This window comes from Ailuropoda melanoleuca, chromosome 7 (assembly GCF_002007445.2).
Source record: "Ailuropoda melanoleuca isolate Jingjing chromosome 7, ASM200744v2, whole genome shotgun sequence".
In the NCBI taxonomy this organism is placed as follows: domain Eukaryota; kingdom Metazoa; phylum Chordata; class Mammalia; order Carnivora; family Ursidae; genus Ailuropoda; species Ailuropoda melanoleuca.
In genome coordinates, this window is record NC_048224.1 from 42993122 (window position 1) to 43020319 (window position 27198).

Genomic DNA, 27198 nt, shown 5'->3' on the forward strand with positions numbered 1-27198 from the left:
TGGTCTAAGAGAATACAAGGGTTTTCCTTAAAAAAACATATTCAGATCCTCCCACAGCCTGTGTCCTCACACATGGGCAACTGAATAAATAATTCAAGGCCACCCCTGGCTTTTCTAACTCCTTTATTTTTATCTGTCTTGCAAACATGTGTTGACTGAATGGTTTCAGTTATCTGAACAATTGGCGGTGGCATATCAGAATTCTGGACTAAGACCCAAAAGACCTGGGTCTGAAGTCTTTGCAGATTCATTCATTTCCTCCTCCTCTTTGGCCTCAGTTTTCTGATCTGTAAGCCATAGGTCATCTGGCCTTTCTCAACCAAGGTCCCTATTCCAAATCTCAGAACACAGAAAATGACTTGAGTGACTGTTTTGTCAATTCTCCCAAGAATGGTACATAATGAGTACCATTCTAGATGCACAGGAGAGAAGTTAACTCATCACACACAGTGGATATCTTAAAGAAGCACTGTTCAGTAGGACTTCTGCAGTAATGGAAATGTTCTGTAGCTCTGCTGTCCAATATGGTAGCCATTAGCCAACCGGCTATGGAGCATTTGAAATGTGACAAGTGTGAAACTGAATTTCTAAATTTATTTAATTTTAATTAATTAAAATTCAAAGACCCACATGGGCTGCTGGGTGCTGTATTATTAACAAAGACTAGAGCTTTAGGCTTTGATTCTCATGGAACGTGGGTAAGAAAAATGATCTCTTCCAGTGTCAGCGTCCTGTACTGTGATTTCAGTGTCTCTGTGTGTGTGTGTGTGTGTGTGTGTGTGTGTGTATGAGATTGTGTGTCTGTGTAGATACAGGTGCAGATAAAAATCAAATAAATGCCAAAAACATTTACTCCCTGGATGTGTAGGATACTGCCTGATTTTGGTAAGGCCTGTGCCTACTCTGCGACTTTACAAACTATGAACTTGGCATGATTACTTTGTGCTCATGATCTTCCATTTCCTAATCTGTGAAATGGAAGCATCACCCACTGCCCAGAATCACACCATTGCATTTCATTGCTGACTTTGCCTTTACTTTTGTCCTTCTTTTCTCAATCCATGTTTCATTCAACATGAAGACAGATCTTTTTAAAATGTAAATTAGGTCATGTCACTCCCTGACTTAGAGTGGCTCCAGTGGCTTCCCATCTCTTCTATGTACAATCTCCAGGTGGTCTGCTGGACCTCCTGTGATCTGGTCCTTGCCTACTTGTCCAGCTGCCTCTCTCAACACTCCTTCCTTCATTCATGACTTCTGTTACTCAGACTTCCTTTGGGATCCCTACAGGCCAAGCCTTTTCCTTCATAGGTCCTTTACATACCTGAGACTGCCCCTGGAATGCTTTATATCCACTCTTTATGTCATCCTTCAGCTCTCACCATAGATGGCATCCCCTCACTAGGGTCTTTCATGACTATTTCAATTTTAATTGGCCCAGTGCACCTCCCCCACCAGCGTTCTTGCCTACATCGTCCATTTACTTTCCTTCTAGAACTTAACGAACCCATAATTTTATATCTGTTTGCTTATTTGTTTATGTACTATCCACCTGGCTGCAAGCTCAATGAGGTGTACGTAGCACACCTGATTTCCTTCTCCTTGGATAATCAAAGTCTGGTACTTGTACAGAGCTGGCAACTAGAGGCGGTTCAATGACTACTCACTGAATGAACAGACGAAACAGTGTATGAATATGTGAATCAGTGTTTGAATATGAAGGAAGGTACTTTGGGGAGCTCCGTGCAAACAAGGCATGTTTACTGTCAGGTGAATGATGGTTTAGTCACTCATCGAAGTATTTATTAGAAACCTAGGATGTGTCAAGAACTTAGTGAAGTACAGGGGACTATATAACCATCATCCAAAACAAAGCATCTAAAGAAACAGAAAGAAAGTCTCAGTGGTCATTAAGGTTCATGTGGTTCTTGATCCAGCCCAGAACTTTTATAATCTCGTAGAGCCAGCCATGTGACCCTGAGCTGCTACGCATGGATTGTGGTCATTGTAATGGAATTCTGCCCTTCAGAGTGAGGAAGTTTGTCTCTCCGCTCCTCATTCCCCACCTGCAAGTGTATTTCTATAATTATTATTTCTAGTCCAGGAGTAACTCATAGATATTCAAAATATACAGAAAATTCAGAAAACCAGAAGGAATAGAAAGGGGGTGTAAACATCCTATATTCATTCTACCACCCAGAAATTGCTGTTGATATTTTGTCTTATTGAAGTTATTTGAACAACATTGAGACACTGCTGTAAATTCAGTTTTGAATATGATTTTTTTCACTGAACATTGTAGCTAGCACATTTGCTATGAGATTTCATGGAATAGTTTTGTAATGACTGCTTTCCATTTCATTGAACATATTAATCTTAGGCGATTTCACCGTTCTCCTTTCACTGGATATTAATGTGCTTGCAAAATTTCTACCTATGTATGATTTCATATTAATGATGGTAAAACTGAGGATGCAAAATCTACAATTTGAGAGTCTAGACTAGGTTAGTTATGAGTCTTAGCAACATGTCTGAGTGACTGGTATTCATCCATCTATCTATCCACCCATCCAGTCACCCCCTCACCCCTCTACCCATCCATCCATCCATCCATCCATCCACCTACGCATGTACCCATCCACCTACCCACCCATCCACTCATCCACCCATCTACCCGTCCACCCATCCACTCATCCACTCATCGCATCCATCCATCCATCCATCCATCCTTTACATATCTTGGCCACCATATTAGCAGATAATCAGGAGAATGATCTGTTCAGTTATAGGTTTGGGGATGAGCTCCCTGGCAACTGTGTGGAAGAGGAATGGGGAACACCAGCAGACTGTTGCTCACCAGCATACTCTTTCTTACCATGTGAACCCAGGGCCTACAGAGCTTCCCTATGAAGGGATGAAGGGAAAGCTATAAGTTTCCTCCATTGCATCTTTCAGGTAGCTAAAGGATAAAGATCCTTCAAGGAATGATGAAAGAGGTATTGGCAGGATCATTGCATTTTGAGAAATAATGGGCTGATCCCTCTCCCCTCCTGGCAGCTGTCTCCTAAACAGATGCCAAATCTGGAGAACAAGCAAGATCTCAGAGGCTGTTGTGGCTAAAGGGAGATTGAATCCAGATACGTAAGACACTTGACAATAGAGGAAGCCACCATAATATTCCATTTCTGGGGCTCTTCCCTTCAAGGGATTGGCTTGCCCCTTGGAAAGCTGCTAAAATGAATTAGATGACATGGTAAGGAAACTGCTTTTGATGGTTAAATCAGAAGTGATTCATCCATCTCCCATGTGTCAGGCCTGGAAGTTTCTATAGGCATCATCTGGTTCAGCCAACTCATTTTCAGATGAAGGAACTGAATCGTGCCTTCTTTTTATTTAATACCTAGGACACAGGATGGTGCCTGACACATGGGAGGGACCTGATAAGCACTGCTTAAAAGAATAAAATTTGAGGTCAAATGGAACTAAAGATTTCTTTACAACCACATATCAAATCCTCAGTAGAGCTTTGGATGTCTTATGAAACTAAGATTAGTATGGGTAGTAAGTCTCTGGCTTGTTGATTCTGTGCTGCTTGAAATTAAAGAAGTGTATCTACCATTAGGACAGAAGCCACATAAGCCTGAACAAGATCTTTGCTGGGCGATGGGGAGGAATTTCACTCATGGTCGTATTCTGGAAACTTCGGCAAGGATAAGGAGGATGGGGTAGCATGGAATTGTTGTGTCTTCTGCCCTGGTGCCTTTGGCCCAGCCAGATCAGGAGCTCATTCAACTGTTCCTAAGTCGGTGCATTTCCCTTCTTTCCTTGGCCTCCTAGAGAATTGGGATCAGCATGTGACCTTTGCCTGGAAGGGAGAATCCTGGTGCAGTATGCCATCAATGCCTCCTCCCCGATGCCCTGTGGCCCATCAGGACACTGGAGTCCTCGAGAAGCAGAAGGTAAGCCAGCCTGGAAGCTCATTTACAGGTTGGGGTGCAAAGAGCAACTCTTTTGATGTAGATGGAGCTTTATGATTTTAACAATCTTTTCTGCATACTATCTCATTTGATCTTATGATTGCCTTGCAAGGCCAATGTATTTTATTTTTGTCTTTTTTCCTAAGCTTTACAGAGACATAATTGACATATAACATTGTATAGGTTTAAGGTGTACAAAGTGATGACTTGATACATGTATTATGGCAATGTGATTATACTGCAGTAAGGTTAGTTTACACATCCGTCATACTTTATGATTGTTTGTGAGCCCATGTAAGATCTACTCTCTAGGCAATTTTCAAGTATATGATAGAGTATTGTTCATTGTAGTCACCATGGTGTAGATAAGAACTCCAGAGTTTATTCATCATACGACTGGAAGTTTGAGCCCTCAGCCCAGGATCAAGGCCAATATTCATGCATCAATTCAGCACGTGTCTTTTGAACTCCTGTATTTTCCTAAGTACATCATCCCACTTTACATACGAGGAAACAAAGATGCTGAGATATTAGACGAGTGCCCGAGGCCACACACCTGATAAAGACATGGCGTGTATATGTGTTTCTGTACGGCTTAGACCCTGACGGCCTGTCGGTGCACAGAAGATCACCTTAGAATCAGCATACATACCTGGGGGAGGGGGTCAAGGTTTCAGTAGCCTTTGTCTTTTTCAGTTGTTGCTGGGGATATCCAGGGCATCCACACACATGCCACGACTATCCTTCTTGAAGTTTCCTGCCAGTACCCATCTTTTTGGGATCCATCTATCAGCAGGACACTTGAGGGAAGCACCTCATCATTGCCACTGTTGCTGGGCTCTCCCCATGACCAGACCCTCCCCTGCCCAAGGGTCTCCCGGGCCGTCCTAGGGGCCAGAAGTCTCTGTGCGCTCTTATGGCCCCGCTTGCTGCCAGACCCACTGGGTTTTCTGCAGAATTTAAGAGTGCCTTTTGCCTGATGCTTTGTTCCACTGGCACTTGGCCCTGACAGCAGCCACTTAGAACTTAGAGAATCTTATGGAAAGTTGCCCATTCGGTTTCCTTCCGTAATATCCCCTTCTTTAGGGCTCAGTTCTAATGTCCGAAGCCTGGCTGGCAGAGATCCTGTGTTCTCCCATGCCCTTCCTTGCTCCCAGAGACTTATCTTAGAGCCATCCCCCATCTCTCTTGCTCCTGTGCAGGGCAACTCTCGTCCACGGTTCCTGGGTGTGGACACCAGCCCATCAGAGAGAGCAGAATCTGATCCCTCCCTGAGGTTCAGCAAGAACTCCCCCCATTTTCTTTTATATTTTTAGAAAGAAGGTTGAGAAGAAAAAGCCAGAGCATAAAGCAAGGGAGCGGGATCAGAGAGGAGAGTGAAGGAGAAAAATGACAGCACTGTACTTTGTTATCTTCTAAAGTAGCTTAAAATAAAAATGAGAGCTGAACTCGGGAACTCTAAACAAATCCATCTGGAATGTAAAGTGAGAGGGATGTCTGGGAGAAGCCTTCAGTTCAGCCCCCCAGGATCATAGGCTGTCAGACTTGGAAGGGGGGCCTGACTCATCCAGCCCCGGTCCCCACCCAGTGCAGGAATCCCCCTGCTGCCCTCCCTCACCCTGGCTCTCCTAGCACCTGGGCCTTCCGTTCTAACTCCATTTGTTAGAAAGTATTTCCCGAAATCTCCAATCATGACTTTTCCGTCCCAACGGAATCCACGTTGGGTTCTCATGGAAGAAAGCGCATGTCTCTGCCCGCTGACAAACTGTGACGGTGCAGAGTGAACCAGTCTCATCTATGGCCGCCAGGGTAGCTGTGTGCCAGGCACCCTGCTGGGTACGTGGCCAAGACAGAGCTGACTGTCTCCCAGGGGAGTCCAATGAGTAAAAGGGTGGTTACCATCGGGTGCAATGAGGCCCGTGGTAACTGAAGCACAGGGTGCCGGGGGAATCAGAAAGAGGCTGACCTTGTCCAAAACTGAGACGTAGACCACCGGGGAAATGTCACCATCCCAGTGAGCAAGGCACATTTGAGAACATGAAAGAAGTTTGGTATATTTAGAGCAGTGTTGTTTTTTTGTCTTCCCCCAGTGTGATCTGGAGGCTTATGGGATTCCTGGAGACTTTGTAGGGTGTCCTCAAAGCCCCAAATTATTTTCATAATAATGCTGTGATATTGCTTACCATTTTCACTCCCATTCTCTCCTGAGAGAGCAGTGGAGCTTTCCAGTGGCTGTGTGGGATGTGATGTTATTACTGCTCTGATAACTAATGGAGCACAAGCCTATGTGTTCTTGTGTTTTAAAGTTATTCAGAGTTCGTTTATAACATGGTAACTACCAGTAGATATAACCCACATAAATGAAAGCTCTTCAGTAATGCTATGAGAGCTTAAGTGAGTTTGGAGCAAGAAGCGTGAGGCGTGGAGTAGGGGGAGGTGGGACTGGGTGTTCTATGATGACTGGAAGAGGATGGGTTCATACTGAGGGCAGCAAAGAGCCACCACATGCCTTCTTGGGGGTCTGGGGCATGGTGTGATGTGTGTGTTATAAAGATTGTATGGGCTGCTCTGTGGCGAAGAGCCTGGGGACGGGTGTGCTGGAGGAAAGGGAGCAGTGGATCGGCTGTCGCAGGAATCCAGGAGAGGGATGCTGGCGGCCTGGGTGTGGCCTGCAGCAGTGAAAGATGGAGAGAAGTCAATGGAACTGAGAGATACATGGGAGGCAGAATCAGCAAGACTCTCCCCCAAGACTTCTCTGGCTGAAACCAGCTTGGTTTGTTCTACCCGTTGTGTGAATGAAATAATTTCCAGACATCTCCCTACACCTCCATCCTACCCAGCTGTCAACTGGTTAAGTCAATTCTTGGTGTGCTCCTGACCCTCTTAAAGCATGATAGGCAGAGTAGAGTTCAACTGGAAGTACTGAGCCCCCTGGTTCCCTGAGCTGAGTCAGGCATGCAAGGAAACCCAGCAGCCTTGGGTTTTCCTTCAGGATATGTAAATTTAGTGCATGCAGGCCAGGAAAAGACACTGTTCTTTTTTTAGAGCATCCTATTACAGGCTCTGTGATCCTTTTGGCTCAGACCCTTTTAATATCCTTGAAGAAATAAACTTTTCCATGAGCCAAACTCTGCAATTTATTTCTCAACTCATTTTCATCCTATTTATCTTTGCGTGTTTAAGTTTTTGGACTTCCCAAACTAACATAAAACTCCCAAATCCATGAGCGATGCCAGACATATCTTTGGGACTGGGGAAAGAGTATGGGGTATGGGAGGTGAAGGGGGCTGGACCTTGGTCTGAGCCCTGCCATCAGTGTGCTCTGTGCCCTTGAATGAGTCACTTAGCTTCTCTGAAGGTAACATCTCAAGCACAGAATAAATGTCCTCTCTAGCTCTAATATTCCATGGAGCTGTAACTTCTTTAACCCCATATTAATAAGATAGAAGGTTTTTTTCATTTAACAAATATTTATTGCCCATCCACTATCTTCCATTAACTCCATTCCATGAACTTCAGGTAAATACAGTCACAGAAAATTCTTGCCTTTGGCCACAGAAAATGGTTGGATGCAAAAGAAACCCTGTTTTCCTATCTCTTGAGCAAAAACTGTATTTCGTGGATGACTATTTCCTGAGGTGTTCAATACCGTGGACACTTGTCACCCAGGACTTTGATAGCTAGATGCGATCAACTCAGATCTCAATTCAGATCACATATACAAACATATAATGCATTGCAAGTGTTGGGTTTTCCATGAGAGAGGAACATGTGGCACTAGCTGTTTTCATTTTTATTATTTGTGTGAGTCCTTTCTCCATGTTTCTTCCCAGAATATTTCAGGTGTGTTGAAGTATTCATCTGGAAAACACTTGGCACCAAGTTTTGATGACTATATTTGTGTCAACAGCTGCAGTGTATATACACAAAGATATAGAATAGATGTCTGTACGGATCTTCATAAATGTAAATTTAAATCAGCATAAGTATGTATAAATATATTTCACACACATATATGGCCTCGTTTCTAGTGGACAGCTTATATAAACATGTAACTTTTCATTTAGTCACCATATATACAAAAGGGTATGTATTAACAGTGAAATAACAGTACCTTTGCGCTTTTCTTCCTGCCCCCTTCCTTCTTACTTTTTCCCTCCCTACCTCCGTCCTTCCTCCCCACACCCCTGCCCCCCACTTCCCCTTTTCTTCTGCCCTTCTCCCTACCTCACAACCATGCTTGGTCAACTTTCCAGCCTTGTTCTTTTTTCCTCTTAGGCACTTTGGTTAGTCCTCATCTCCTTTGATGTTCCCTTGTCCAAGCCACAGGTGTGATTACATGAGTACAGCCATTTTTCCCCTGGTGTCAGTAGACTAGAAGCTCCGTGGGGCCAGAGACCATGTGTGTAGAAACCTTTTCCCCCAGGGACTAGCCTAACACAGACCAGGCAGTCAATAATCATTCTTTGGATGGATGGATGGATGGATGGATGGATAGATAGATAGATGGATGAATACATAGATGGATAGATAGTGTCTATGACTCTAAACAGTGGTTTTTCTAAAAGACAATTCTCACTTCTGTGCTTACAGTTTTTCACTAGCCCCCCACCCCTCTTGGTATAAAATGTCGATTCCTTAAAATGACCTACAAGACCCTTCATGATCCGGGTTCTGTTTAGCTTGCTGGACTCATCTCTTGCTGCTCTCCTGTTGTGGCCAAAAGCATAGTCGTCTTCCTTCCAGTTCTCTCTCAGTTGTTCTCTTTGCTTGGACTACCTCTTCCTTCCAAGCTTTTCCCTATTAATTCCTCCTTATGTTTCATAACAGAGCTAAATATTTGTGAGCATTTACTAATATCCCAGCCCATTTGAATTTTACAGCCCCCTGTAAGTATCATCAGAGTAGGTGATGCGATGAGAAGCTATATGGCTGATATTGTAACCCAGCTTCCATTGCTTCAAAGCTTGGCATATTGCCTGGACCAACAGCATCACATAATATTCTGCTCCCCATCAGGGAATGACTTAACCATCTGAGTCTCAGTTCCCTCCTCTGTGAAATGATTTTTCTAAGACCTGTGCCACGGACTTACTGTCAGGACGAAGAGAGCTGAGGCATGTAACATGCTTGGCGCAGTGCCGCATACCTAGGGGATGGTCAGCTCAGGGAGCCTGGTAGGGTTAAAGGGGTTGCTGCATTGGTGATAGTTGGACTCAGCACCCCCAAGGCTCTTCTTTGCATGTAAAAGTTTATCTCTGATAACCAGACACACACAATCTTTGCTAAGAACTCCATTCATGTTCATTTACTTGAGTGTAATGTCCAGGATCACCTTCCTGTCTTTCGGAAGGCATTCGGTCCCTCTGTTGATTAACAAGAAACCAAAGAGAAGGCAGGAGCCAAACACATTTGTCATCTTTGCTCTATTGCGGATCCTACCACTGATGGTTATTTTCTCCAAGGAAGGGAGAAGGATTGCTCCATCCCTTGACAGTTCCAGGAGAAAGTGTGTAGAGGGGGTGGAATGACTAGGCACTCCCCATCAGCAGGTGTCAACGTTCCGTGAAGCTCTCATTTTTTTTAACACCATGTTAACAAGATAGAAGAGTCTTCATTTCACAAATATTTATTGAATGTCCACTTTGGTCACTATCTATGGACCCGGCGCTATATTAGATAAATGCTACCTGGCATTAGGTAGTGAGTGAAACAGGTATAAGAGGTATAAGAGACCTTACAGGATCTTGGTGACAATCAGATGAATAAATTAATGGCTAGGGAATGTGCTTCACACATATTAAAATGCTACCCTCAGTAAAGTTCAGTGAATAAGTGAGATAGATGATATAGATAGAGGTATAGATATAGATAAGCCAACAACCCACAAAGCTAGAGAATCAGAAACTCCACTGAATTGGAGAGTCTACAGGAAGAAAAGCTTCAGCCTCACCAAGGAGTCTTATTTGTGCCTTTGGCTTTACCCACCGGTCACCACTAACCAGCCTTTGCTGCAAATAATGGATGAATCTTGCCAAGGAGTTCTAGAGAGAATCCTGTAGTTCTGTCCATTTCTTCCTGCTTTGATGTGTTATGTCTAAAAAGTCTTTTGAATTTTCCTCATCCTCTTCCCCTCCTTTTCTTTCCTTTTTCTCTTCTCTTCTCCATCTCTGTTTGGTGTCTTCTCTCTTCTCCCTTGGCTGGGAAGAGACACAGAGATTAGAGGCATTTTTATAACCTTCAGTGTAATAGCTTTCCCACCCAGAGTGGTTTTCTGGTTTTCATATTGTGATTCCTATGATGCTGTAACACTACCACAAAGCCATTTCATACAGAGATTGCCTTTTCCCTTTTGCTTTAGAAATGTCTAGCATCCCACCTCCCACCAACCGGTGATGCAAAAGAAGAAAAAAAAATGTGGCTAATAGGACAACTTGAGATCTTCCATCCTCCCATCACCAGCTGATCTGTATCTCCTGCTAGACTCCCTTAAACAAATTAGAGCCAATCACTACACTGAGTCCTGATTACTTTTCTCAGCAGTGCAAAGGAGAGCTCTCTGAGGGTCTAGGACTAATGATCTCAGCAGAGAAAAATTCAGAAGTCACTGCAGGCTGAGATCAGTGGGGATGAGGCATTGTCTCCCCAGGGAAAAAGTAGAAGAATCCCTCCTTCCTTCTCCCCCCGCCTCACCCAACCCTCCCCTTCCTGAGTCAGACTGGACAGAGCTCTGAGAAGCTCAGTGGTATGGAATGACCTCATGTGGCGAGATAAGGTGGCTCCAGGGCCGCCTTTCAGCTCTGTCATTCATGGTTCTAGACAGTTTCCTCCCAGAATCCTCAGTCCAAGGGGAGAAATTATCTGTGCTTACCTCTTCTTTGCTGAAGGTTTCTAGTTCTTCTGTCATTTCAAGCAGGTTGTACTGAAAGCAGTACTACAGGGATCCTAGTTTATTTTGGTGGCCTCTGCATGCAGTAGGGAGAATAAAGAGTATGAACTTCAAGATGAGACAACACTGGGTTCTAATGCTGACCTTCACATCAAGCTAGGAAACGTTGATCAGTTCACTCCACATTTCTGAGCCTTAGTTGCCTCACCTCTGAGATGAATCTTTGCAAGAAGTAACCAAGTTCAGGGGACATATGGGTGTTTGGCAAGTGTGTGTCCCTCCCTTCTTTCCATCTGAGGCAGGAAAGCCTACAAGTGGGATATGAAGAAGGAAAGTTGGGGCGCTGACTCAAGAGTAAGATACTTACTTGAATGTAGTTTGGACCAAATGTTTGGTGATTCATCCACAATCTATATTGCATGGGTAAAGACACACTGGATGCTGTGCATACAGCTGATTCACTAGAACACTGAGAATCTTCCTTCTCCGTTCCCCTCTCTTTGAGCTCAAGTCAGGCCAGTCTCTCTTAGTGTCTACAGGGCTTTCAGGAACTCATACCCTCATCTCTTCTCCATAGGTCATCCAGATGTTGAACAGCCCTGTAAGTCCAGTGTCCGCACCTGGAGCCCAAATTCAGCTGTCAACCCACACACAGTCCCTCCAGCCTGCCCTGAGCCACAAGGCTGCTACCTTGAACTGGAATTCCGCTACCCCTTGGTCCCTGAGTCTTTAACCATCTGGGTGACCTTTGTCTCCACTGATTGGGACTCTAGTGGGGCTGTCAATGACATCAAACTGTTAACTGTCAGTGGGAAGAACATCTCTCTGGGCCCTCAGAATGTCTTCTGCGATGTCCCACTGACCATCAAACTCCGGGATGTGGGTGAGGACGTATACGGCATCCAGATCTACACATTGGATGAGCACCTAGAGATTGATGCGGCCATGTTGACCTCCATTGCAGACAGCCCGCTCTGTCTAGAGTGTAAGCCCCTGCAGTACAAGGTGGTCCGGGACCCTCCTCTCCACATGGACGTGGCCTCCCTCCTACACCTCAATAGAAGATTCACGGACACGTAAGTGCACTCTCCGGATAAGGAGATGCTCAGGTGGGTGGGCTACAGACGAATGTAAGGAGGCTCAGAGAGGCCTGTCCTAGGAGAAGGTTCATTACTTCTAGGGTTTCATAACCTGGCACTGATTGTAGAATTGTCCTAACAAGACAGGGTTGATACAGTGGAAATGGCAATGCACAAGGAACCAGAAGGCCTGGAGTTTTGGTGAGAGCTCTAATGTAATATAATGTAATCTAATGTAAGACTCCCAGACTTCTCTTAGTTTTCCCAATAATAAAATGAAAGAGGCTGAGTGAGATTAGTAATGAAAAAGTCATGTATTACTCATGAAATGGAAAGAACTGAAGTTTGCTAAAGATTTCCTTTTTATATTTAATTGAAAAATATTTGTGCTTTGGGATTGCTTTCTCAGTGAGTGAGAAGGGAGTGGAGTTATAGCAGGTTGCCTAGGAATTGAGCATGTGTCCGCATATATGTATGAGAATGTTCCTGGAAGGTGAACATAACCAGTCATAGTCCTTTTTTGGTTTCCTTTTCTGAAGTGGAAGAGAGGTTCAAACCCATTTGATCCTTAAGAGCCCTTGCAGCTCTAGGTCTCCATGAGCCTTCTGGGATACTCAGAGCTTTTACGTGAGATAGTGTTTGTCCTTAATATTTATTTCTCAAGCTACCTCTTCCTCAAACATCCTCAGGATTTATGCTTTAGGAAAGGCCACCTTACAGTGACCTCATTAGTGCTTTGCCTGTATGCCAGACAATGGGCTGAGATCTTTGCATCTTTTACTCATTTCATCCTCTCCACAACCATAGACCAATTATCCTCTGGTTTTACAAAGAAGGAAACGACAGCTTAGAGATGTGAAGTCACTTGTCCAAGATCACATAGTTAGAAAGTGGTTAAGATCAAGTTCTATCCTGATTCCTAAACCAGTGCCTTCAACCCGTGTTCAGTTAGAGATGTGATTCCAGCTTCTGCTTTAATCTAACAAATGAGGGTGCTTTTACCACCTAACTTGGGTACCCAGAGTCTAGGAAGTTAATCACCAAAATTTGTTGAACTTCTATGTGCAAGGGATATGGGTAGGGAAAACATTTTGAGTGCTGGAGAGAACAATAGCTCAGAAGTAAGATACCTTGTGTTCAGCCCCAGCCAGTCCACTTACTATTTTTAAATAAATCTATCAATCTCTTTGAGCCCTACTTCCCTCTTCTGTATGATGAAAATGCTCAAGTCGGTGGTGTCTATTCACATTTGTGGCACTTTCTTTGGTTCTAAGATGATATAAGACCCAATCTCTGTCTACTTGAAAATATTTACTGAGCTAATCATTAATAGAAACCAAATTTTGGAGGAAACTTTTAATCTTTTTAAGAGACAGAACCACTTTCAAACACTTTACCAGCACTCCCTTTTACATGCCAGCAATTAACGTGCACATCACAAGCAGACCCTTGCCCATTCATTGACTCGGAGATGAAGAACATCTGTTCAAGAACTCAGAGGGAGCACTTGGTTTGTGTCTGAGAATGTACTTAAAATTTAAAGGATCATCTTGCCTTGAAAATATTCCATAACTCTGTCTCTTTCATCTTCTTGCTTGTCTAGAGTGGTAAAGTTTATAAATATGCATCCACTTAAAATTTCTATATAAAACAATGGAGAGAAGTCATGGATGCCTTAAACTCTCAGTTTATTTTTTTTATTTTTATTTTTTTTTCACCAAGAAAGCTGATTTCTTTATATTAACATCGTATAAAGAAGACGTTAAGGCACAGAGTCTTTGTAAAAAGTTTCGGTTCATCAGGAAGTTAAAACAGTTCGAACCGTGTACACACTTCATAGCATAGTTTCAAAATGGATCAAAATAGAGCCGCAGGGAGAGCCAGAGAAATTCACTGTCTTGTTAAGTTAGTAATTAACGGCTACGGCTTGTGCGGTGCTGACTACAAGCTCGACGCTGTGCTGGGCGCGTTACCAGTTCTGTTGTCGGTTGACTCTAAAATGCCACCAGTTGTAAGATGCACCCTTTAAACTCTCAGTTTAAACACAGCTTTCATTTTTTGTCTGGAGTGGTGCGCCTGTAAGAGCTGACATGGGTTGATAAATGTGGAAGGGTAGAAATTCAACTGAAGAAGTGAGAGCCCCCTGAGTTCCATTCCCAGATAGTCATGAATTTGCTCTAGGATCTTCGGCTTGTCGCTTACCTTTTCTGGCCTTCAGAGGACTTAATCTACAAGAAGGAGATGGTACTAGACTAGGGGTTCTCAAAGGCAGGTGCAAGTTATGGGAATTTGGGGGATTTTAAAATCCCTGTGTTTCCCCAGCATCCCTTCTCTGACCCCATCCCCCCCTACCACCTCAGGTATTGACTTAATTGGTAAGGAGGATAAAGCCTGGCCAGCAGAACTTTTAAAATCTCACCAGATGATTATAATGTGCAACCGTGTTTAAAAGCCACTGCATTAAACCAGGTTCTCAAAGTGGGGGCCCAGACCAGGAGCAGCAAGACCTGAGAACTTATGGCAAGTCCGTAGATCCCAGCCCAGACAACTGAATCAGAAACTCGGCTATGGGGTCTTCCCAGATGACCCTCATTCTGGCTACAGTTTAATAGCCACTGCTGTACGTGATCAGTAAGGCTCAGGGATTTCCAACGTCTCTTTCCCAATACTCATTCAATTTACAAATATGTATTGAGAATATTCTGTGTGCCAGAGTGTTCACTGGGAGCTAGGTATTTCAGGGATGACTTGGCCCCTTTCCTGTAGACACTCACACTTCAGTGCTGAAGACCTTAACCATAGGGTTAAACACACCCAGTCCTGTGTCACTTTGCTTCCAGAACAACCACTATTCAAACCCACACTCTTATGCTCCATTTGTTCTTTCATTCACTCAACAGATCTTTCTTAGGCCCTGCTACGACATTTCAGACACACGGGCTAGACTGAGGCCTTCATTGACTTCCTCTGTCTTTCTCGAGTCCCGAGGAATTTACAGGAGACCTAGGCTGGGCTACATTTCCTGACCTGAATGTTCTCTGAGACCATTTCAACTCCTTTATCTCTTCATAATTCGAGTTCTGAACTCCAACACAAATACCTCTGTGTGTGGGGGGGTGGTGTGGTGTGGTGTGGTGTGTGTGTGGTGTATTTTGCTGCTTTCACATTTTTTCCATATCAAATAAATTGGCTCTTATACAAGTTCTATATAAAGACTGTTTTGGAGAAAAAGAGGAGAGAGGAAAAAAATGCTTTCTTTTTCTTCCCTGACTCAACCCATTACATGATTCCCTTTGACCTTTGTCTTCATTTTTTTCTCTCAACAAAAATATTTATTCTTTCCTTTATCTGTACTGGAGATAGTTTCCCAAGGTATGACATTGATGAAGGGAGAGGCTTCTGTGCTTACCCAGTGGATGCTTCTAGAAGACTGATTACTTTTGGCCAGGCAGAGGAAGAAATGTGGAACCTCTCCATTCCATGGAAACCCCTCCATTGAATGAGAAGTGACACTGGTGGGGGAAAAGGGGACAGGCATCGACTCTGCTACTAACTCACCATATGTCGTCCAGATACATTGCATCGTGGCTTTGGGCTTCAGTTTCCCTGAGGGGGCGACACATTAAACTCTTCTCTGTGGGTAGACATTGTTCTTAGGTGACAGATGATTCATTCACTTTTTCATAGTAAAAGGGACTTAGCCGAGACTATCTATAAGAGTCAGTACCCAGAGGGGGCCTCACTGATTGACTGGGGTGCCCTAGTACAATGTGTAGTGTGTGGACAGTAATAATAAAAGTAACAATAACACCGACTATTTGCTGAGTATTCTGTCTGCCTTAAGTGCCTTCCAACTGTTTATGAGGAGGTAAAGCTCAGAGGAAAAGCTGAAGCTCCCAAAAAGTGATTTAGTCGACCTAATAACAGCTGGTAGTGGCAGAGCCAGGTTTAAAACCCACATCTAATTCCAAATAACACCTTCTCAACCATAACACTGTACTGTCTTCTGCTGTAATAATGCAAAGGCAGAATTCTAGAGCTTAGACATTCATCCAAGCTGGCTAAAGTTTGAGATACAGCAAGTGGAAGACAGGATATGACTCACAAGCCACCAGCCCTCAATCAGTTAGTCTGAGAGTCCAGCAACACAAGTTACACGGCCAGTTCCTTGTGCATCAGGCTGGGAAGAAGGAGCAGGGAAGCTTTTGTTTCTCAACTTGACTGCCAAGTGCTTCTGTACCTGCCACTGTGCTCCTTGGGTCTGCATGGAATCTTTAGATTTCTCAAAGAGGTAAAGACTCATTTATACATTGCTCTTAGCATCCATCCATCCATTCATTTATTCAACATATATTTATTGAGAACATACTATAATAGAAACTATCCAAGGCACTGGGGAGTAAATGTGTAGTGAAGAGTCTGGTAGTACTAAAATAGAAAACACTGCGCACAGGAATGTTCTATTATTAATAGCCTAGATCTAGGAGAAGCTTTCTCAAATCTTGAAATTCAAGAATGATTTTCAGTTCTCTGACTACAGGGAATGTTGACTTTGCTTTCAAAAGTAAAATGCATAAGATCAACACTATTTAAAAATCCAGGGATCTATTGTTGTGGGAAGACTTACATTGTCCATATCAGCTGCTTTTTGCCACATGCAGCTGATAGTAATTGAGATCTACAGCAAATGTTAAACACACAACAAAGTTTGAAGACGTAGCATGAACAAAAAGGTAAAATTTTTTATTAATATGTTGATATCTATTATGTGTTGACATCATCATGATTAGAATCAATTAAATACGTGACTAAAATTTAAAGAAAAAGAAGGACGGACTCTGGACAAAACTAAGCCTTTTTTTTTTTTTTTTTTGCTTAGAGAAATTGAGGTATAAACAAACCAGAAACAATGACTAGCAGTTCACTCTTCATCTTTGCATCTATCCATCTATCCATCATCAATTCATTCAGCAAATATTTAGTGAGGTCTGTCAGGTAGCATGCACTGTGTTAGGAAATGATGATACTGTGGGTGCCAGGACAGGCATGGAGTCTGAGCTCGTGGTGCTCACACTGTGGGAAAAGAGAGAGGAAGCAGTGTCACTGCAGTAGAGTAATGCCCTGAAGGCAGAGACAGAGACAAAAAAAAAAAGTGGCTTCTAACCCAAACTTGGAAGAACCGAGGTACAATTAAGGAATGAAAACTTCCTGAGGATTGGATTTTTTTTTTTTGCCTGTTTGTCTGCTAGTGCTTTCCAAGTGCCTAGAACAATTCCAGGCACAAAGTAGACAGTGAATATTTTTGAATGGCTGTTGGATAAAGAATGGGAAGGAGTTTAGTGGTTGAAGAGAAATAGAGAAGCTCTGATTTACTGAGTACCTGCTATATGTCCAGAGCTGACTAAGCGTGTTCCTTAAGTAATCTCATGATGTGATCTGCACAGTGGCTCCGTCATGTAGGTGGTCTTCCTCCCGGTTAGAGATGAGCACCTGGCACTCAGACTTCAAACAGCGATCAAGCTGCCTAGCTGGGGTTGTCTGTAAATCTGTCAACTCCAAAGCTAGTGCTCTTAGTCATTTATTCTCTGGTTGAACAGATATGTTTGTGCCTCTCTCTTAGGATTTTTTATTTAGAACAAGAAATGTTCTTAGAAGTCACTTCTCCCAATTGGCTTATATGTGTATCTCAATTAATTATTCTATTTTTTTCTCTCACGTTCAGAACTGTTAACCTGCCAACACAGTCTCTGTCTATTTTGCCTCAGCTTCTTGGCATTCTTAATATAATTCTTAGGGGAAATGAATAAGTATAAGGAAAGGACACATTTATATGATCTGGGTGGAATTTCTCATGACTATGAGTCCAAATTTTACAAATCAGATCCCAATCAGACTCTGGACTCTACATGCTGAGAAACCCCAGCAACCAGCTCAAAAACTTGAGTTCATTTATCAGTCCATTCACTCAGCAACTATTCGTTGATTCCTATCATGATCCCAACTACTTTCTAGGCATTAGGGATGCAGTAGTGAACAGACCAGGAAAGGTCCTTGCTCTCATTGATTCTTTCAATGGAGCTGGGAGACACAAACCAGAAACGATTGCATAGTATCCCAGTTGGGTAGGATTTAGTGACTTTAGAGAAGTGGTGAGGGAGGGCCTCTGATGAGGTGATATTCGAACAGAGACCAGAAGTGTCTCTTAGTGATTCATAGTAAAGACTAGCTGAACTGCCATCACTGGGATTCTAGCCTGTTTGGAACATGGGTGTCTTATAACAGGATCCTTGGTCCTTGATCACTGTTTGGCTTGTCTTGTATTTAACTGTGCACATGTGTTTTTTTCCCTTTTTTTTTCTTTTCTCTCACATGGTTCAGATTCTTAAATACAAAATTTAGCATGCTCATATGTGACAGAATCAGGGTTCCGTGAATGCTTGTTGAATGAATGAGTGAAGAATGAGTCAACAGTAACACAAAGTGGAACCCCTCGGAATATGGGTCTCATGCTTCCAGATCTTAGCCATAACATTGACATGCGATGCCACATTAAGCCTCAGAGGATTGGGAAAGTTTAGACCAAATCAGGGTCAACTGAAGGCATATGTGGCTATCTCATGCTGTTTCTATGGCTCTCAAGCTGAGTCACCACTTCAGTGTTTTTCTTAGTCCCACTTCTTTTCCTGGCTTTCTGTATGTCACCCAGGCATCCATTCTTTGTTCTTATATGTGTCCAGTTGTTAATTCATTCATCAACCAAAGAGTGCAAGTCAAATATAATTGTGTTCAGTAATACTTGTTGTTTGGTTTAACAAGTATTTACTAAGTGTTTGTTCTGCACAATAGACTATGTTGGGACTAGGAATAGAGCCCTGATTCCTGGCCTCATGAGCACACAGTTTAAAAGGATTGAACAGGCAAGGAATCAGGTGACTGTTTTGCAGCATGGAAAGCACTCTAGTGCAAGGAGCACAGGGGGGCTGTGGGAAAACATAGGAAACGTATCTACCCTAGCTTGAGGTGGTTAATGAAGGTTTCTCAGAAGAAGCAGTGTCTAAGCTGGGCCCTAAAGATGACAAAGAGTTGATCATTGAAGAGGTTTGCCCTAGTACAGATGGTTGAAACCAGGTGATTCTCAGCAAACATTGATAAAGGAATGAATGAATGAATGAATGAATGAACCAACCAACCAACATACTCTACTTTATAACAGAAGTGCATATTCGTTCATAGACCACACATGGAGTTTTGAGGGAGGAACGTAGTAATCTGGGCTATCTAGCCACTTGGGTTCCTAAATCTGTTTCCTTCCTTTGAAATGCGATACAGTACTCCATAGTGGGAATGTGCTACAAGTTATTTAGCTGTCCTCCTAATGCTGGGCATTTATATTATTTCATACCTTTTTCTGTTACAAACCAATGCTGTAGTCAGTACTCTTCATAGGAACTTCCTTGTAGGCACGTGGGAGCATTTCTCTAGAGTTGATATTGAGAAATGGTATTACTGGGTTGTAATCTGTGGGCCTTTTTCGTTTTAGTGGTACAGCCTCTGGTATTCTGAGGAGGTGAACTAGCTCACATCCCACCAGCAGTGTGTGGCAGGACCTTCTGTTCCTCGCTGTCACTGTTAGCTGGCAAAACAAAAATGCTTTGTCTTTGTCCATTTCATGATTGAAAACATGGACTCTCATTTATGGTCTTGTGATTGAATATCTTGAGTGAGCATCTTTTCAAATTTACTGGATAACTACACTTTCTCTTCTGTGACTTGTCTATGAATGTCTTTAATTTATGTCTGGCTGTCATGTCTCAGTTTTCCCATCTGTTACACTGGGGATTTAATGTCAGCACTCCTGCTTATCCATCAGTGTTACTGGAGTCTAGGGTAAAAAGGTAGTCAAGAGAGAACTAGCATTTATGAAGAAGTTACTCTTTGTGTAATCATTTACACACTGATATATTTTTCAAATGCTGATGTAATATGCTCCCTGGCTGGGAACCATGTCACATTCAGAAAATACAATGGATAAGGAAAACCAGACCAGTTTCTGCCCTCTGTGGAAACTAAATCTGTGTTAACCACCATCACATATGCAGATACCACCTACTACTAGTAGCACTAACATCACTACCACTAACTACCATGTAGTGAATACTTCAAATGTGCTCAGTATTTTTATAAGCCTACCAATGAGGTATAGGTATCCATATGCCTTATTTTTAGATGGGGAAGCTGAGACTCAAAGAGGTAAAGGCATTTATTTAAGTAAGATCTCACCATTAATAGATGTGAGAGTCAAGTTTTACATCTCCTTGCCTGACCCTCAAAGGCTGTTCCTGGCCAATTATGGAGCATAATCGTTGCTGTGACAGGCAGAGCATAAAGTCGAATCTTGATGGATGGAGAAAGTAGATATTTCAATTAGCTTTTCTTGTTTCTAAGGAGCAATAGAATAAGTGGACAAAAGAGAACAAATATTTCCCTTTGTTTTTTTGAACATTTAAGTCGATGAGGAGGAGGAGACTTGATGAAGTGGGGGAGACTGTCAGACCAGTGTGGTTTCCAGCCATGTTTTGCTGGCATGCATGCGTCAGGTCAGATCTCTTCCTGAGTCGGTCCTTCTTCCATGCCAACCCAATGTGGTCTCACCTGCATTCTGATCTCCGGGACTGAGGAGCAGCATCAGGAGTAGAACCAGCTCTCCAAGCCCAGAGCAAATACCTCTGTTCCTAGCCCAGGCTAGCAGGTTATATAGTCAGTGCAATTTTACTTTATTTCTAGAAGCTGGGGATCATCTACCTATGACTCCCTTTTGTCGGTCTTAGGCCAAGTGCCTCTCAGAATGAAATATGGGTTCTGGGAATAGTAGAGTAAGCAAAGGGGTTTAGCAAAATCAACAGATCTCCAGGGTCAGCAGCCATGTCCATAGAAATGCTTACTGTCTCCAGGTACCTTCATGATTTTGAAAGTGTGAAGGGTTCCTGTTTGGTGCTAACACCACTGAAATGACTCAACTGAATTTCTGTGGATCAGTCTGATGTACACTGGACTTTAAAGAGGGTTGTTACAGTGTCTCTTCACCAGATGTTAAAGAAAACCCACAGAGGTTAAATGATAGACACGAGGCTCCATTGATAAATGTATTCATTCACGCATTCAGTAACAAGTGCCCTACTGCATGTCAGTCTCCATGCTGACCCTGGGATTCTGAATCTTATAGCTGGATAGGAGGGTTAGGCTGAATAATAGCTCAAATAAAAATAGAGTTACAAGCTGAAGATTATTATTATGAGGTTATAATAGAGTATAATCCCTCCTTGAATTAAGGGGGGGATATATAGAAGTCAAGACTGGAGAGGTAAACAGAGGCCAGATTATGAAGGGAGTGTGGCCAACATTATGGAGTTTGGGTTTAGTTGTTGGGAAATAGAGGAAAAAACCAATCAGACCTGTTTTTTATAAAATTGTTCTGGGTACTGTGTGAAGAAAGGACTGAGGGAGAATGAGAAAGTCCATTCAGAAGTTATTGCTAAAGTCTAAATCAAAGATTATGATTATTTGCATAGTGATTATTTGCATAGTGAAGTGGATGGATTAGAGGTATGTTTTAAAAGTAGCATCAACAGTATTTGAGATGTATTGGATGCAAGGGTTTTAAGAAGGAGCTGTCCAATGACTTTCAAGTTGCAGGTTTGAGGACTGAGAATGAGGGAAATGTTCTTTCTGGAAATCAAAGAATAGATTTTACTTTAATATGTTATTAGAGGGTGGGGTAAGTCAAGAGTACCTTTGGAAAACAGCGTGTTAGTGAAATCGGGTTGCAATGAGTGTCTTGATAGCACCTACTTCTTTGTTCTTTTGCGGTTCTCCCTGAGGGTAGGCAGGACAGACTGGGCTTCGTTGTGCTGCTCTAATTCCTGATCTTGAAGAAAACAAATATATGAGTAGGAAAGAAGGAAAATAAGAGCCATCAGAGTAATTACAGATGTGGAAAGAATGGAGGAATTTATCTCACACTGGACATTGGCAAGAAGAGAAGGGCTAAAATCCATTTAGTCTGTGCTCAGAGATGATGAGAATCCTTAGGGCAGGTCTTAGTGGGTTTATGTTGTGTCTGTTCTAACAGGAACCTCAGACATTACTTTAGAGAGGCTGAATTCGAAATTAAGAGACCTGATTCCCAGGCCAGCATGCAGCTGCCGTGTGACTCTGAGTGGGTCCTTCCAATGGTGTGAGCCTCAGCTTCTTCCCCTGGAAAGAATGGGTGATGTCCTGTCCGTGCGGTCTCGCAAGGGGTATCCTGAGAAAAACCAATGAGATAATGGGCTTGCAAGAACATGATGCAGTCCAGGGAACCATAAAGCTTCAAATGTTCGTGATTCTTCCTTTTGTTTGGTTTTCATTAGGCTTGTTCTTGGCCATGGCCAGTCTGGAGAGTATGTGTGAAAGGCAAAAGCACAGACATGCGCAGACACACACATGAAGCCGTTTTCTATGAAACTTGAACCAGAGTTGCTATGGTTCAGTGTTGGATTAGAAGAAAGGAAAGACAAATTGCACTGTAATCACTAACTGAGCTAAAGAAAAAAAGAGAGAGAGAGAGAGAGAAAAGGAGAGAAAAAAAATCCCACTGAAGTGCTGGCCTTGGAATCAGGAGACCTGGATTCCAGTACTGATCTCCTCAAATTTTGCTGGACCCATGTCCCACGACTCCCCATCTGTGGACCCAAGCCTCTCTTCTGTAAAAGACACTCATTGCTTAGGTAGGTGACTCCGAAGCACATTCTCAGCTCCGACGTTCTGTTTAGACCCTCCTTGAGCTGTCATCTGCACTGAGTGCATCTAATTCTGTGAGGGTGGAGGGAGCAGGTCACATGTCATATTAGCAAACAGGTCTGCACTGTGGGCTCAGAGACTGGCCATGTCTATTGAAAACCTTCTAGACCCACTGGAGCTCTCAGAACTCCTCATGGACATCCTGTCTCTGCCTTAGAGCCTACCAGGCTCTCCTTTAGGAACAATTTCAGAATGTATCCATGTGTTTTTCCTGTTCAGTGCCATTTTGACTTGACAGCAAGACCCCAGAGGTGGGTCTAGGTCGTACTTGTCACGTGATCTTCAGCTTTTGGTGTGAGGCCAGACATCAAGTAGATGGTCAATAAATGTAGGTAAATTAAATGCATGCATGCGTGCATGCATGAATAAACCCTGTGGCAGATCAATAAAGTCAGAAGTTTATGATAATACAGGTGATACATAGTGTAATGGAGGCCTCTCTTTTAACTTCTAAGGTGGATTCGTTACCAGAGAATCAGAAAAGCAAAAGAGAATCTTACAGCATGGTCCTTTCTTCTCTTGGGGCTTCAGATTCCTTATCCTTAAAGTGAAGGTATTGGGCTGGATGATGTCAGTCAACCTTCCATTCATCCAGCAGGTGTTTATTTGACACTGTCTTTATAACAGACCATGGGCTAGACAACGGAGATAAATAAACCAGTCAATAAGGGAGTCCTAGCCCTCTAGAAACTTCGTCGACTTAGTATAAGAAGTGAACAAATAAACAAGTGGTCACAAAATAGTGAGAAAGGTGTTGTGGTAAAAGAAGCAGATAGGTAGGAGCTCCCCACTCAGCTTGTAGGCTCAGTGAGCACCTCTGGGAGAGGGGGAGCACCTAAACCAAGGCTGGGGTATTTAGCAAGGGCAGGGGGATGAGGTTTAAGAAAGAGAGGTGTAGAGAAGCCAGTAATGATGGTTCTAGAGTGCCATGCCAAAGGGTCTGGGCTTCATCCTGAGGGTAGTGGGGAGCCACAGAGTGTTAGACTAGAAGATCCTGATTAGATTTGGTTATAGGTCAGGTCTTTGGTGATGTGCACTCACACAGTAAATGTAGGGGTGGAAGCACAGATTGGAAATGGCCAGGGAAGTAAGACACTGTTGCCAGAACTGGAATAGGAGACAGGCAAGGTGAGCATGGAGAGAACTGGACACTCTGAGTACTGCTAAGGGGATGGGCATACCTGGTGACTGGCAGAGGGAGGAGGCAGGTGGGTGGGTCACATCAGATACCTATGGTACTGGCATCTCGGAAACAGGGAATATGGAGATTAAGGCATATTTGGGTTGGGATGAGAGGAGGACACATTTCAAAGTACTTTCCAGCTGCCAGATATGAATCAGTGGCAGGAACAGAACTAGAGCTCACTCTGAGCTGTAAAATTTCTTCCCTGTGTCGTGATGCAGGAGCAACTGAGGTGAACTTGTGTGTGTGCACATGTGTGGCTGTGTGAGTATTCGTGCATGCATGTGCCCGTGTGTGCGTGCATGTGCGCACATGTGTGGATGCACACATGTGTGCTTGTGTGCACATGTGTGTGCGTGTGTGGGTGCATGAGTATGTGTGCATGCATGTACTTTTGTGTGTACATGCATATGTGCACACACATGTGCATGCATGAGCTCGTGTGCATGTGTGCACCCACACATGTGGGTGCATTAGTATGCTCACATGCATGTGTGCACACATGTGTGGATGCATGAGTATGAGTGCACGCATGTGCTCGTGTGTGAGCGTGCATGCATGTGTGCACACGCGTGAATGCATGAGGGTGTGCGTGTGCTGCAGTGGGCAGACAGGACCTGTGAGTCCACCTGTTTTCATCATCCACTGATTCTCAAAGTGTAGTCCAGTGTTCTGAAAAGGTCCCCAGGGGGGTCGTGGGGTTAATCTTCCGTAGCACTAATACCTATAACGTTACAAGGCATGGGCTTTGTTTTCTACCCAGGATTAATCATTCACTCATGGGCTTTAATACAAGCCAGACACCACCTCACTGTGCCTCACGCGAAGCATGCCAGTCCCCCCCACCCCCGCCATGCTAATGCTGGCTTTAGCATTCTTGTTGTCACAGTGGGAAGTGGGTTTTTTTGCCCCAACTTCGGTATACTATGAACTGAAAAGTTCGGAAACTTCCATCCAAGGATGTTAGTCAAAAATACCAGGAAAGCTGAACTCTGCCATTAATTATCTGTATGACTTGGGGCAATTCATTCCCCTTCTCTGGGCTCTAATGTCCATCCCACAATTAGAAACTTGGAATAAGTGATACCCAAAGCCATCCGGCTCTGTTTCTGCATTTTTGTGATTCCTTCTTGAGCTAAGCTCCTTGTATACAAACTCAGTCTCCAAAATTTTTAAGCAGAGAGCATTCTGAAGTGCTTAACGCCACTACCGTCTAGGAATTAGCCTCAAAAACTCTCAGACCTGGAAAGAGCAGCAAAACACTGATACTCTACCAGTGAGAGAATTGAGCCCAGAGAGGGCAGGACACTTCTCCGAGTCACACTGCCGTTTGATGGCAATACAGGGAATTGAACCTCGGGCTCCTGATTCCCAATCCAGGTGCTCCTTCCCCCACGTGATGGAGTGCTGGAGTTTGGCCAAACCTTGGGACTCTAATTTGAGTTCGGCTCTCTGTGATCACGGAGAAGTCTCCAATGATGCTCGGGGTGAAATCATAGAAAGCTGACATCAGTAACGTCATGGCAGCTGGTGCTGGTGAGGGGGGTGGTATAGGAAATGAGAGAACACATTTGGCCAAGCTCAGGGTCCACGTGACCCTCTAAGAGCCCTCATTTCAAAACAAACTCAACCTTTTAGGTTCAAGTTCTCCCTCTCGTCAGAAACGTGACTTCCTGCTTCTAAGGAGCAAGGCTTACAAAAGGGCTTAGGAGGGTTCGTGGACATCAAATAGCTCTTACAAAATAGCGTTTTGATGAGTTAAGTGTAAATGAATCAGAAACATAAGGATTACATTTTCCCCAAGTGCACATGGGTTTCAAAATTTGAGGGGAAATGTAGTTTGCTAACTGCACTCCGGCTTTCACCGAACCCAAAGCATTCATGGGGCAGCGGGGGGTTGGGGGGGGAGAGAAGAAAGAGAAGCCCAGCCCCCAAATGGTTTTAGATGTGGTGCCAAATTCAAAAATGCTGTTGGGCTTGCCCTCTGCCAGTAATAAAATTGCTGGCCACCCAGAGAGGCTACAGGGAGGAGAAAGGAGATTGCTTTCCCCACTGGCCCCTGGTCCACAACAACTGTGTTCAGTTAGTGCCCCTCAATCACCAGCTGTCACTGGGTCCCTGCTCTCGACTCTCTGGCCCCTGCTTGGCCTCGATTTTCACACTGTGCCGCATGCCTTGTTTACCTCCAACTATAGCTGGTGTTTTGACTCCCAGAGGCCTTGGCGACCAGTCAGCTTGTCCCAAACCCCAGCTCTGTAATCAGGAGACCTGTCCATCATCAGCAGGGGTGTTTGGGAAAGCTGTCACACATCGCCTTTGGTTGCATTCAGGAAAAACAAGAGTCCCTTGCAGATCTTTCCTCTCCCCTCTCTTTAATGCTATCCAGGTGTGGCGTCTTCCCCCAACTGGCAAATGTCTTCCCTTCCTATCTGCACCCGACACAAGCAACCAGTTAAATCTCAGCACTGCTGTTACCTTATCCCAGGATTTAAAGCTCTGGATCTTTTATAATTTCCACATTGTCCCTCCATTCTTTCCCTTGTATTTTATTTCATTGCACCAAGAAAGTAGAAAATCATTTCAATTGGTGGTAAAAGATGATTAAAACAAAATAACAAAGGCCTTGGCTGAAAACTGTTAGTTTTATTAAATTTGCTACTGTGTTTTAAATTGGTACCAGGGCAGAAATTTAGACAATTATATCAAAGGCTGCTGGAATTAATCGGTTGCATGTATGCATTTGCTCCTTCCTGAGCTGTGGACAGAGTGGGGGCAGCATTGCAAGCAGGAAAAGAATGAATTTTGTGTTACCTGGGTGAGAGGGCAGACCCTGGCCCCACCGGGAGGGATCCGAATGCCCAGTGGACTTCAGAGCCCTGCCAACACACTCCCATTCATTTCATCCACACTGTGGGTTGGAGCTCACAGCGGTCGCCAGGAGGAATAAGTGATGGATATTGCCTTGCAATAACAAGACAGAAGTCCGAAGTCTCCCTAAGCCTTTGGCATCCTCCCAGCCACTACTTGGTCCCTGCTCTATGTTGGTGTTCTGCAAACTCTACCTTAGATTACAGCCATCCTGTACTGGATTTATCCTTCCTTTTGCCCTTTGAATTCTTTGAGACCAATGATGGTATCTTACTCTTTGGGAATGACTCCCGCCAGAAACTCCATACATGCTTTTTTTCTTTTTTCTTTTCCTCTCCTCTCCTCTCCTCTCCTCTCCTCCTC

The 27198-nt window shown here is 43.6% G+C and overlaps 1 protein-coding gene across 1 annotated transcript in view; it reads left to right on the top strand.

Moving 5' to 3' along the window:
• PAPPA (pappalysin 1) overlaps positions 1-27198 on the top strand; it is a gene marked incomplete at its 5' end in the record, with an annotated part of 257025 nt that overhangs the window by 68901 nt on the left and 160926 nt on the right. The window contains 2 exons of the mRNA XM_034663722.1: positions 3838-3959; positions 11444-11942. Coding sequence (XP_034519613.1) covers positions 3838-3959; positions 11444-11942 — 621 coding nt within the window. The remainder of the gene's footprint in view (positions 1-3837; positions 3960-11443; positions 11943-27198) is intronic.